The sequence below is a fragment of the Harpia harpyja genome, chromosome 2, assembly GCF_026419915.1.
Source record: "Harpia harpyja isolate bHarHar1 chromosome 2, bHarHar1 primary haplotype, whole genome shotgun sequence".
In the NCBI taxonomy this organism is placed as follows: Eukaryota; Metazoa; Chordata; class Aves; order Accipitriformes; family Accipitridae; genus Harpia; species Harpia harpyja.
Genome location: NC_068941.1, coordinates 59914287 through 59926027, shown reverse-complemented (window position 1 = coordinate 59926027; position 11741 = coordinate 59914287). Strand labels below are relative to the sequence as shown.

Genomic DNA, 11741 nt, shown 5'->3' with positions numbered 1-11741 from the left:
CTCCTTCTCCCCAGAGAATGGATGGCTCGCTTGCAAATCTGTGTTCTACGTAGTATTCCGCTTGGGCAACCTCCTCTAGCACAGAACGAGAATACTTTTTCTGGCATAGTGGGATTATCAGCAATAACGAAAAGACAAACTGTTTAATTAGTTCATCCGCTATCTTAATTGGTCTTCTTAGGTCTCTTGCAGGTTCAGCTTGTTTCAGAACACTGAAAAACACAAATAATGTGGAATTACCAGATTTCCAGTAACAAAATTAAATTCTCTCCCTCCAGTCTCCTCCATGCACGTTCCTACCCCAATGCATTCTTCCCTCTTCCAAACTCAGACTTATGTCTTTGTGCTGTTCCAACCCCAAACTGTTATTTTAACCTTAGGGCATATAACTTTATGATGCTAGAAAAATATGTAAGTTAATAGCCTTCTTGACTATTTTGATTTGAAAAATGAATGCCAAGAAAGGATTGGGGATGGTTAACCACTGGGCCCCTGGGCTTATACACAAGTAGAATTATCCTCCTCTCAGACTGAATTACCTCAGAGATTACGTGAGCTTTTGCTTTATGCTTGAGTGCCATGGACAAAAGCTAGATATATTATGACTTGTCCAACTCTTTAGTTACCATTTTTAAAAGGTTGGGGGTTTTTTTCAGAGGTATTGTCAAAACAGTAGGTGCTTTTCTAAGAAAACAAATAGCTTTTTTACTTTATAAATACTGTTTAAATAGCACCTAGTTCTGCATATGCCAATGTTGAAAAAAAGGATTACTAGCCGGAAGACAAAATGAGGTTAATCAGTTTAAAGCATAGTGGTTAAATTACAAAACAAAATTATCTAAGTTGTTTTTACAGCTTATTTTATCCCATGTGCAAATTTACAACTACTGTGCTAGAAAATGAACTGTATTAAAGGGTTCCCGTAAACTGGATACCTTGTTGTGGGTTTCTGGAGTGTGACCCACGAGTCAGATGTTTATGCAGCTCACAGAGAGGTGTCCTCAGCCTTTTAGCTACTCAGGGCCTTGGGAGAAGCCTTTTTTTCAGGCCCCAACTGCTGCTGTCCCTCTGCGCAGCAGTAAGGAGAAACTGCCAGGTCCCTTCTGGAGGCTGGGACTCATGGGAGTTTTTACCTTTGAGGGCAGAAGTCAAAATGCTATCTAGGCCAGCACTCTGTCCTCAGAACCAAAGCAGAGAACAGGTTCAGAGCACCCTCTCTGTCCAACCAGAGGCAGAGGTGGGTAAAGATTTTCCTGGGAGCAGTGGAAGGCTGGCAGCCATTTTCAGGACTTAGCCTTTTTGGGTGAGCTTCCAGTGTTCAAGATAGATTTTTATGTGACCACCAGCTCAATGAGATGTCTATTTAAAGGTTTCTACCAGGAAAACCGCTTTGAGGATCTGTGTTGATGTATTTTAAGAGATTTTATGTTCTATACCTACTCCTGCTTTCTCTTTGGGGTGTTTTCCACAAACGTAGTTTCTTTCTTCTTCCTTGCGTCTGCAAAGGAAACTATTATGAGTTCTACCACATCCTTTAATGTCAGCCAGAAGTGTGTTAAATGGCCAAGTAAACAAAACAGAAATTAAGAAAGATACTGATGCCCAGTAAGAGGTACTACAATACAAATTTGTTTTATGAGAAACAAGTATCTAGAAATGTTTTGGGTGAAAAACACCTTTGCTGACTCCACTACAATGTATAAAAAATGGAATTGCACGACGAAAACATACCCAATTATACCACATAATTCATGATCAGTATATGACACCCAACCATTTAATTTCAGGGAAAAAAAAGGCCTTTGGAGAAGGTAGTTTGTTCATGTGAACTCCAGTGAAACATCATGCCGTATATGAAACTTTAAAATAAGGTTCCCTAGGCAGGCAATTCAAAGAATAACCTACCCTCACCCAGAGTTGTGATGTGTTTGTAATACAGTCAAACCCGCTGGTGTGATTTTTCACAAGCTGTTCTGCAGTGAAAAAGGGGTTCTTTTTTTAGTTTCCACAAACATCCTAACATACCAAAGACTCCATTCGTACACACGACTGGTCGAAACTCGTTTTGACAGTTTTTGGTACTTAAATTTTCTCATGAATCTTGCAGTTGTTAATGCAGCATTCACAGATATGAAGTGAGAAAAGCATCACTAAAAGTGGCTTGCTACTTGCCACCGCTTTTAAAATAAGAGCAGTTTCTTCATGAAATGTGTAGTTACGCTCTGGAACACTCAAAGCACGCTATGAACGTTAAACTATTACTGGAGCTAAAAATAAAACTAGGCAATTTGTGGAGGGGAAAAAAAAATTTTATTAAGAGTTGTTAAACCTAGAATATTACCTCCAGCTGGGAGAGTCCCTGAGCCGAAAGCTAGGACAGCACTAGTAGAAGTAGCAGCGCGTTTATCCTGTGGTTACGCTCCCCCCCCGGCAGCTGCCATCAGCCGCCAGTAGAAGCACGGCACTGGACTGTACGTGTGTTCGGCCAAGTCCTGCTTCTGGAGGTGGGCGAGGATGTGCTAGAGGAGATCACCACGCTGCCGGTGCTCCCTGCTGGGGAGGCGGACGGGCGTTTGGGGATGGCGAAGAGCACAAGGACCGCCGAGAGGCAGCGGAGACAAAGGGCAACGAGAGGAAGGACGGGCGGCTCTCGCAGGCGCGCCGCGCCTCGGGAGGGTGTGGGGAAGGCACAGCCGAGGTGAGTGCCGGCAACTGGCAGCGCGCAGAGGTGGGACCGGCCCCCGCGGAGAGGGCAGCCCCCGGGCCCGGCGCGGCCGCACGGCCGCTCTCCCCCTTCCCCTCCGGCCCGGCCCGCTCCGCTCCTCCCGCGGGCAGCCGGGAGGCCCCTCCGCTTCTCCCCACTCATGGCTCCCGGCCCGGCAGGGCCCCCCGGCGAGCGGAGGGCGCCGGGCCGCGCCCGGCCACGTCCCCCCGCCGCCCGCCCTCCCTTCCCTTCCCTTCCTCCCTCCCTCCCTACGCGGCCGGGCGCCGCCGGGCCGCCCCCCGCGTGCCCGTGCCCAGGGCGCCGCGGGGCCGGGCCGGGCCCGCTTCCTGTGCGTGTCACTCAGCCGGCGGGGGAGGGGAAGCGCCGAGCAGGCGGCGGCGGTGCCTCCGCGAGCGCTGGCGTTGGGCCGGGCGGCCGCTCGCAACCCCCCGGCCGCCGCCCGGTCGCGGCCTGAGGCGCCGGCGGAGGCCCGGGGAGGGGCGGCGGCGCTGCCCGGGGGCGGGAGGCCCCGGCGCCGCCGGGCCTGGGCCCTCGCTTCCCGCGGGAGGCGGCCATGTCTACCGGCGAGGTGGAGCGGCTGTCGGCGGACCTCGGCGGGGCCGCCGGAGACGAGGAGGAGGAGTGGCTCTATGGCGGTACGGACCCTCCCAGACCCCCGTCCCCAGCCCGCGTCCCCCGCACGCCGTCCCGGCGCTCTGCCCCGCCAACGGCGACGGGGTGCGGGGGAGTGGGTGGGTGGGTAGGCCGCGGCGTGCGCCGCCTCGCCTTGCCAGGCCGGCCGGCCCGCCCGCGGCTGAGCGCGGCCCGCACCTGCCCGGCGAGCCGGGCTGGCCGGCGGCCGTTTAAAAGGGTCCCCCCGTCCCGCCACCCCCGCGGCTGCTGAGTCCCCTCCTCCCGGCCAGCCCTCCGGCGGTGCGGTCCCGGGCCTGTGCGCGGCCCCCTCCCCGCCGCGGCGGTGGCTCCCTGCCCCCTCCCCCGCGGGCGCTCGGCGGCCGCTCTCTGAGGTGCCGAAGGTCTGCCGGCCCCCTCTGCCCTGGCCGCGCAGGCCGAGGCGGCGTGCTGGGCCGCCGAGGCGGGAGGCTCGCATGGCGCTCCTGCCCCACACGCACCCCTGGGGCGGCCGAGCCTCGCCCCCATACCCCCCTGGCCGGGCTCCCAGCGTTGAAGTACTGAAGCAGCCTTAACCTCTTACGCATAAACTTCCTTTACAACTTTAGGGACTTTCTTTACGTTCAAATCGTAACGAAACCTGTAAACGAAACCCCGCGCCTGTGGTGGACCTGTCAGTACAGAGCACTCTGAGGGCTCGGGGGTCTGCTCGGCTGATTTCACAATTGAAACGTTCTGAAAATGTCTCAGTAGTAACCTGAAGGGTTGCCTAATAATCCGCGTGGCAAGATATCTGTCATGGTTGGTGTTTGGGGGATTTTATTCTTAACCGCCGTGTTTCTTTTCTCTTGTGATAGATGAAAATGAAGCAGAGAGACCAGAGGAAGAAAAAGCTAGGTGAGTATCTTGAGAACTGGGAAGTCCTGCAGTGTGGCCACACAAAAGTTGTATTCGTTACGTTCTTCTTCCCAGTTGCTTGAAAGTCCATAGCACCCGAACACACTCTGGTGTCTTTGAAAATCACCTTAAGATAGTATGTTTCGCCTGCTAGAATGACTTGGCTTTTCTGTGAAATGGTCTTACCTGTGAAATTGGGACACTTGCGTATGAAAGTTATTTTAAGTTTTAACTGTATGGACAGCAGTAGCCCCTCACAAAATACCAGCAGGTCTTTTATTTCTGTAATTATTGTGCTTTGCAGTCTTAGTAATGGATCAGGACTTAATTTGTTCTGGATGATTTAGAAATTAAAAGGCAGTCTTGTCTGCCAAAGAGTTTACAATGTAGTTACAAGAAGAGGAATACAAGGAAGCAGTGGAAGATTACCAGCTAGCTTGATGTGCAGGTTGCATAACACATCTACTTTGGGTTTTGGGGTGCTTGTTTTTATTAGTAAGAGAGTATTTGAAAAAAATTTAGAAAAAGCTTTGGAAGTGTTTGAGGGAGCCAGTTCGATTTATAAGGGGCTGTATGAGAGAGCACAAAGATGCTCCTTTGAAAAGCTAGCTAAGTTGATGGAGGTCGGTAGCAAGGACTGACTGGAAATGGGAATAAGTCTCTCATACTGAATGAAAGAAGTCTCACAATTGATAAAGTATGGAAATTGTTGATTGTCAAATTAAACAAATAAAGGGGAAGCCAATGCAAGAAAACCCGTGTTTTTACTTTTTATAAATGCTTCCAGTCAACAGAGATTTTTTTCAATGAGAGCTCTTGAATTTAGTTACCCTTGGTGGACTTCTTGTCCGTAAGTTTGCTCAGTTGCTTTTTCGAACTGACATCAACTTTTGACAGGCACAGTGTGATACAGCAGTAATGATCTCTACCACTTGACTATATACAATATTGTTTTGAAGCAGCTACTAGATGCAATTATTTGATTCCCATTAGTTCCTGTAGTATAAGAAAGAGTAGTTTCCCGTCACCTTTTCCATGTCACTTAACAGTGTTCTAGACCTCTGTCGCATTAGTCTTGAATCATCTCTTTTCCGGAACAAAGAGTTCTAATTATTTATTTGCTCTTTATTTGGAAGCTATTTTATATCAATTGATTCCTTTTCTTGACCTGGTACCTTTTGTCAGTATTACAGTTGTTTAAGAAAAGTACTTGCATGGCAACTGAAGTGATCTTTAGAAACAGTGGTGTTTTATTCCAGTTTCTGGTCAGTAGTGTCTAGCTTGGCATTTGTCTGCCTCAATACATAGTTATGGACTAAAAGGCATAACAAATGGTAGCTTATGCATCTTATGAGTTGTGTTTGGAACTCTGGAAGTGTGGTGACAGTTTACCTGTTAAAAGTTTTGGTCTCTGGCCTCTCAGTTTTGGCATTCTTCGTATATATAAAAATCGTGAGGTTTTATTCAGATTCTGTAGCTAGTCTGTCATTTTCCTGGGTGGTGAAGTGAAATGCTCAAGCTTGAATCCTTGAAGCCATACTTGGTCTGTGTTGGGTTTCGGTGCAACGCTCATGAGTGGGTATTTTGCCCACAGAAGACAGGATCAAAATCATTCTATTCAATAAAAATTGGCAGTTGCTCACTACATTTCAGAAATATGTTTTCCGTGAAAGAATATTGTTTCTAAATGGCTCCCTGCTTACTCTGCTATTTGTGGTGCAATATCCTAACAGTTAATGGAACTGTGGAAATGAAAATATTGCTGCTTAAGAAACAGCAGTAGGTAAGCCCAGTGAGACAGCTCATTTGCATGGATTTGACAAGTGCTGGTCATTTTAGGTAGACCAGTAGTTTTAAAATTTTTAGTTTTCAGCATACAGTTAAAATATAATTGAATTCATCATTGAATTGTAGCTATTCCATATGGTAGAAGAAAATTTCACAATGCAGATATGGGAATTTTGATTCAGTGCAACATTACCTATGGGTATTTAAATGTTTTTTCCATTATGTCTTTGAAAAGTGTCAGTCTGCAGGGGTGGGAAGCTGTTATTCTCCCTTCATATATTATGGAAGATTTCACTTTGATTTCAAGAGTATCCAGGTGTAATGCCTTATTATGTCCAAGTATTCTACAAACATCCAGTTAGTATGATTTATGATAGCTAAATATTATCCTGCTAATATAAAGTTATATTCATCTAGAAATTTTTTCTGTTTTGTTTTTTTTTTAATTAATGCAGAAGATAGCTGGAGCTTTGGCTCTTCTCTGGAGTGATGTAGCAAGGCTTTTTTTATTAGCTGATATGTGTGAAATACTATCTGCATAAATACCTAGTTTCATCTTTTCCTGTTTGTTTTTGTTCAAGTGCTCCACCCCCACCTGGAAACGAAGAGGACGCAGCAGAAAATGGCGTTGTGAAAACGGTAGTTTTAAATGTTTTTGAAATACTGCTTTAATTTGTTTTGACTTAAGGGGTATTTGTAATTCGGCTAGGACTTATAATTAAATGAATTAATGCGGAAGTATATGCCTTTGATTTTTTTTTTTTTTTTCCTGAAAGGTGTTTGACACTATCTGCAGAAACTCTGTAGAAATTACTAAATTAGGAAATCTGATTTCCAGCTGCAGTCCACTTTTTAAATCTAGCTTACAGAAAATAAATGAATAGTACTTCCATTTTGGGGGGGGGGGGGGGAAGACGGTGCGTCAAGACAGCTGTCTGTTCTCAAAGATACCCTTTTCAAAATGATACTCTCTATTTTTCCTCACTGAGAGGAAAGTAAAATCCTCTGATCATTTTTCTTTTTTGAACGTGATAAACAATCAGCATTTGCAGAACTATGGGAAAATGCGGACCAAGAGATGAATTACATGTGCCTTTCAGAGGCAAGAAAACAGACTTGTTTGGTAGTAGTCTTCAAGGTTCAGTATAACTGCAGTGTTAGTATGATGAAGGAAAGGACCAGGAAATGAAATTTGCAGTTGCAATGTTAATAAAAGGCCTCAATTTACTGTGAATGGGAACAGTTTAAATTTGTTCTATGAAAAAATTGTAATTTTACCTCACTGGGATTTTTTAGCTTATATTTTGCAAGAATTCTCTTAAGTGATGGAGAAACCATTATCGTGATACTTGTGCAAGTTCTAAGGACTGGCCTCTCTCAAAAGTATATTTTTTTCAGTAAGTCTCATACCTTAGTTATAAAAGATATTACAACTTACTGAAAGTTGGGGAAAAAATTACAAAAACTTAAACTTACTTCAGTTGTTTAAACTGAAAAGCTCTTTATTTTAAGTGCACCAGAGGCTTTTTGTGCTGATGCTAATACTGTAAGTGGGAAATAGATTTAACATGTTAGGTAGAAGGAGACAATAGTATCCTTTTTTGGACTTGGTGATTTAAAAATATTTCTGAAAATCCTCATTGGTGCAGTTTCCTTGTACTGGCATATCTTTGTGTTTTTCACCTATATAAAGCCTAGCATTGTTAGGGTATCATTAGAACATCTCCATAAAACTGAGAACTTCATGGTGAAAGGTGCACATGAAGGGTCAGCAGCAACCTAGAAAAATGGATGGTGTTCAAGTTGGTTGAATAAGAAAAGGTGAATATTCCTGTGAGGAGGGAACTAAGAAATCATTGTTTATAAGTGAAATTGGGTTTGGTTGAAAAGGTACATGCTCCAGACAAAATTTTATTTTCTGTTTGATGCATTTGTAGTGGCTCTCTGCTGTGTGGGTTGCCTGGAGTGTGAGAGAGTGGTCAACTTGTACTTTTCAGCATTGGGGCATTCAAAGACTGTCTTCCATCTTCAGCTGTTATTTACAGAATATCTATGCTGATCTAGACACCCCCCCCCCCGTTAGACTCTTAAATGTTATGTAAATTATATTAATGTTGTATAGCAAGGATTAACTGAACTCCAACATCTTATCTTCTGTGCAGCTGCTTATTTTTGTCTAATTTATGTACCAGGCAAGTTAATAAATGGTATAATAGATAAAGGCTGGAGCTCAGCTGTGCTTGGATAACTAACTGCAGGCTACCTGGGCAGAATCAACTTTGGTATGTTCAGCCTCTTGCTGAAAGATTCAACAAATACGTGAATAAGGGTGATCTGGTTGATAAAGTTCACTTGGGTTCCACAAAGTTGTTGAAGAGGTTCCTCACCAAAGGATTTCAAGAAAACTAAGCAGCTATAGGATGAGTCCCACATGGATAATTGATGTGTAAAAGTAGAAAACAGAGGGTAGAAGTAAAGGTTCAGTTTTCACGTTGAAGGAAGTCACCTCCAGTGGTGATTCCCTGGAATGTTGTGCATAACCTGTGGTGTTTAATGTGTTTATAAATTACTTGGAAAAGGGGTAAGTTGTGGGATCACAAGTTTTCTGATGTTACAAAGTTATTCAAGATAGTAAGAGCAAGGACTATCTGTAAAGAACTAACTGGTTAATAAATGGTTATTGAAATTCTGTATAGAGAAAGAAGAGTGATGTTCATGGGAGGAAAAACAGGTTTACAAATAAAATGGTGGTCTCTGAGCTGATCACTGCCACTTAGGAGGGATGCACTAAGAAACACAGAAAGATCATGAAATTAATGGTTAATTGCTTGTCTGGAGTCTAAAAAGCAGTTAAACCTTGGAATCTACAGAAAATGAATAGAGAACAAAATGGAAGATATCATTATACCATAAATTCATGGTTCAGTTGCACCCTAAATTCTGTGTGCTCTGTTCTCCTCACATTGTAAAGGCTTTACTTCAACTGAGAAAAGTTGAGAGAAGAACAGCAAGAGTAATCAAGGGAGCTTCCATACAAGGAGTGGCTGAGTAAGCAAGGACTTCTTAGCCTGGAAGACAGGCATACGTAGGATACAATGAAGGCTAACAAAATCATGTATGGAGACTATAAGGATTCACTCCTCACAGTCCCTTTCATATGAGAATTCGGACTGTTAAATGAAAGTTGTAGGAGCCATGATGAAAACAAATAAAAGAGGTTGGATCTTCATGCAGTAGACAGTGCTATGGAACTCCTTGCCAAAGAGAGTGTCGCTGCTGGGAGTTTATATGAGTCCAAGGGAAGTCTGGGCAAGTACTTGAGAAAAAGATCCATTGGGGGTTACTAAACAGACAAACCATAACTGGCTTAGGAAATACCCTGAGCTGATAATAGTCAGCAGCTGAAAAAGTGTTGGGGAGGAGCATCATATGTGTTTGCCCTGTTTTTTCTCTCCCCTGTGGTCGCTGGGAGGGGAAAGCCAAAACAAAACACCAAACAAACCCAAAACACTGGACTGAATGAACTCTTGATGTGAACTGGCATGACTGTTTTACTTACCAGAAAGCTTGAATGCAATGGGACAGGACAGCATGCAGTGTGATCTTGTATCTGTTTTTTTCAGCCTGGTCGCTGAAAAATCTCAAGTATTTTATATAGTTTACTGATGTTAGTAACTGATTAGATTTCTCTGAAGAGCAGTGTTCATCTACAACTGGAAAAACTTCTATTTGAGTTACTCTGGATATGTAATGAAGGATGGCAAGAAGCCAGTCTTGCATATCTTTTAAGTTCTTCCCTGAGTGACAAGGTAAGAGTAGGACTGGTGTGTATGAGCTAGATAGAGGGGAAAAAGGATATTAGATAGTGGAAACTATTTTATGTTTATTTAGGTAATACCATGTTTCAGAAACAGAGCTTAGTATTAAAGATACTTCCCTACATTGATCCAGATGTTTCGGATACTTGTAGCATTTCAGCAGATGAGCTTCCTAAGTTTGCTGTTAATGCTACTGGCTTCTGAGTTCTAGGAAAAGAAGAATTTTCTTTCAAAGATTTCTAGAACGGATAGTTTTGTCTGGATTATTTTTCCACTGGAAAGGTAAGTGACTGCTTTTTGTCTAAGCAATGACTTTTTCTTTCGTAGAAGGTGGCAGAGGCTGAGGATGACAGTGATAGTGATAGTGATGATGATGAAGATGATGTTCAAGTCACCATAGGGGATATTAAAACAGGAGCTCCACAGTATGGGTAAGTTATTTGCAAACATTAACTGGGGGAACTTTCAAGATCACATTTAAGTATTAGTTCAGGCTCTTTAATACTTGTCAGTGTCCAATTATATGCATAATTAGTCTCAATTTAGTTTTTTCGGCTTTTCAACAATGTTTTCAATGATGCAATGACTTGAAAACAAAAAAGTGAAATTAAACCAATGAGATGTCTTAAAGGAAGAGCTGTTGTAGGAGTTAAATTTTGGTTTCAGATTTTGAGAAATAATTGTATTAAGTTTGTAAAGTCAAGAGTTGAGTTTTATTATGGAATGGCTATGTTACATGGCATTTTTAGGGTCATTATTGTGATGGTGACATTTTTCTTGCAAATAGTAGAGTGATAAGCACAGAGAACATTAGAAACATTTGTCCTTGGTTCTGTTTGTAGTGGATACAGTTCTAATTAGACCCCTATACTTTCAATTCCTATTGATGTTCTCAAATAGGATTTTAATGTACTTCAGGATTGAGCTCCCAATCTCTGGACATAATTTCTCAAGATCATGTTTTAGGCATTTGTACCATTCAAGAAATTTTTTGCTGCTGTTATTGTCCCATATTCCTTCTTCTCTTGATAAAGGGCTTGTTTTTCACTGAACACTTTTGAACAGTATTAATTTTACCCAAAATCATGAAATATTATTTTTTTATTACATGGAAGTTTCCTGAGGGAAGTGGTCTGCTTGTTTGTCTTGGCAATCCTAATGTTTTTATGCTTATTAAAACCAGAGTTACTAGGGCATTTCTTAATAGAATTATGACAGGTCTCCAGGTAGGTCTGACTCATGTATATTATTGTGTTCTTAACTTCAGAATGCAAGCAATTTACTCATTTTTGAAACATAATATTTTTAAACTTCCAGTATTTCAAATCCTAAAATAACTGTGCAAATCGATGTAATATAAAAAATAGCAATTCTTTCAGTTCTTTATTTGTCAGCTTCCAATAACTTGCAGTATGCTTGTGATGTAGGAAGCGACCTCAAATTTTGTGAGACTAAAGCAAAACTAGATTTATATTCTCAGTGGATTTGCTGGTGCTCTTTCCATGAATACAGAAAACAATAAGCAGATGATCCTAACTCTAATTAGAAAGTTTTACGTAGAAATGGTTGTTTTCTGAAAAACCTTTTTTCTGGGCAAATTGGACAGAAAGTTCATGGAAGGGCAGTAACCTAAACCAAACTCAGCATTGCTGTTTATTTTAACTTCAGTATAACAAGTTCCTTTTATAGGATTAAATGATTTTTCATACAGTAGTCAACTGCTGTTTAAAAAAAAGTAACATTTGTTTGACAGGCACAAATAGAGCATGGCAGATCAGAAGGTTAAATGTTTTGTGTCAGTTTTGTACTGTTGTAGCATTTGAATGAAAACTAATGGAAGTGGTACTGTAAACTGTACGCTGCCTTCTAATTATATGCTAGTCTCATTATGTTTATGGGTTGAT

At 42.7% G+C, this 11741-nt stretch overlaps 1 protein-coding gene across 9 annotated transcripts in view; it reads left to right on the top strand.

Annotated features, from left to right (window-relative positions):
* Positions 1–3022: 3022 nt before the first annotated feature.
* The window catches only part of FIP1L1 (factor interacting with PAPOLA and CPSF1), a 44326-nt gene continuing 35607 nt past the window's right edge, over positions 3023–11741 (top strand). For 2 of the 9 annotated variants that reach the window (XM_052780060.1, XM_052780058.1), the window contains exons 1-4: positions 3025–3360; positions 4192–4231; positions 6601–6658; positions 10165–10268. In XM_052780060.1, the coding sequence (XP_052636020.1) occupies positions 3279–3360; positions 4192–4231; positions 6601–6658; positions 10165–10268 (284 nt within the window). In that variant the 5' untranslated portion in view covers positions 3025–3278. Of the gene's footprint in view, positions 3361–4191; positions 4232–6600; positions 6659–10164; positions 10269–11741 lie in introns of all 9 variants that reach the window. The other 7 variants (XM_052780064.1, XM_052780063.1, XM_052780059.1 and 4 more) reach the window with 6 other exon arrangements.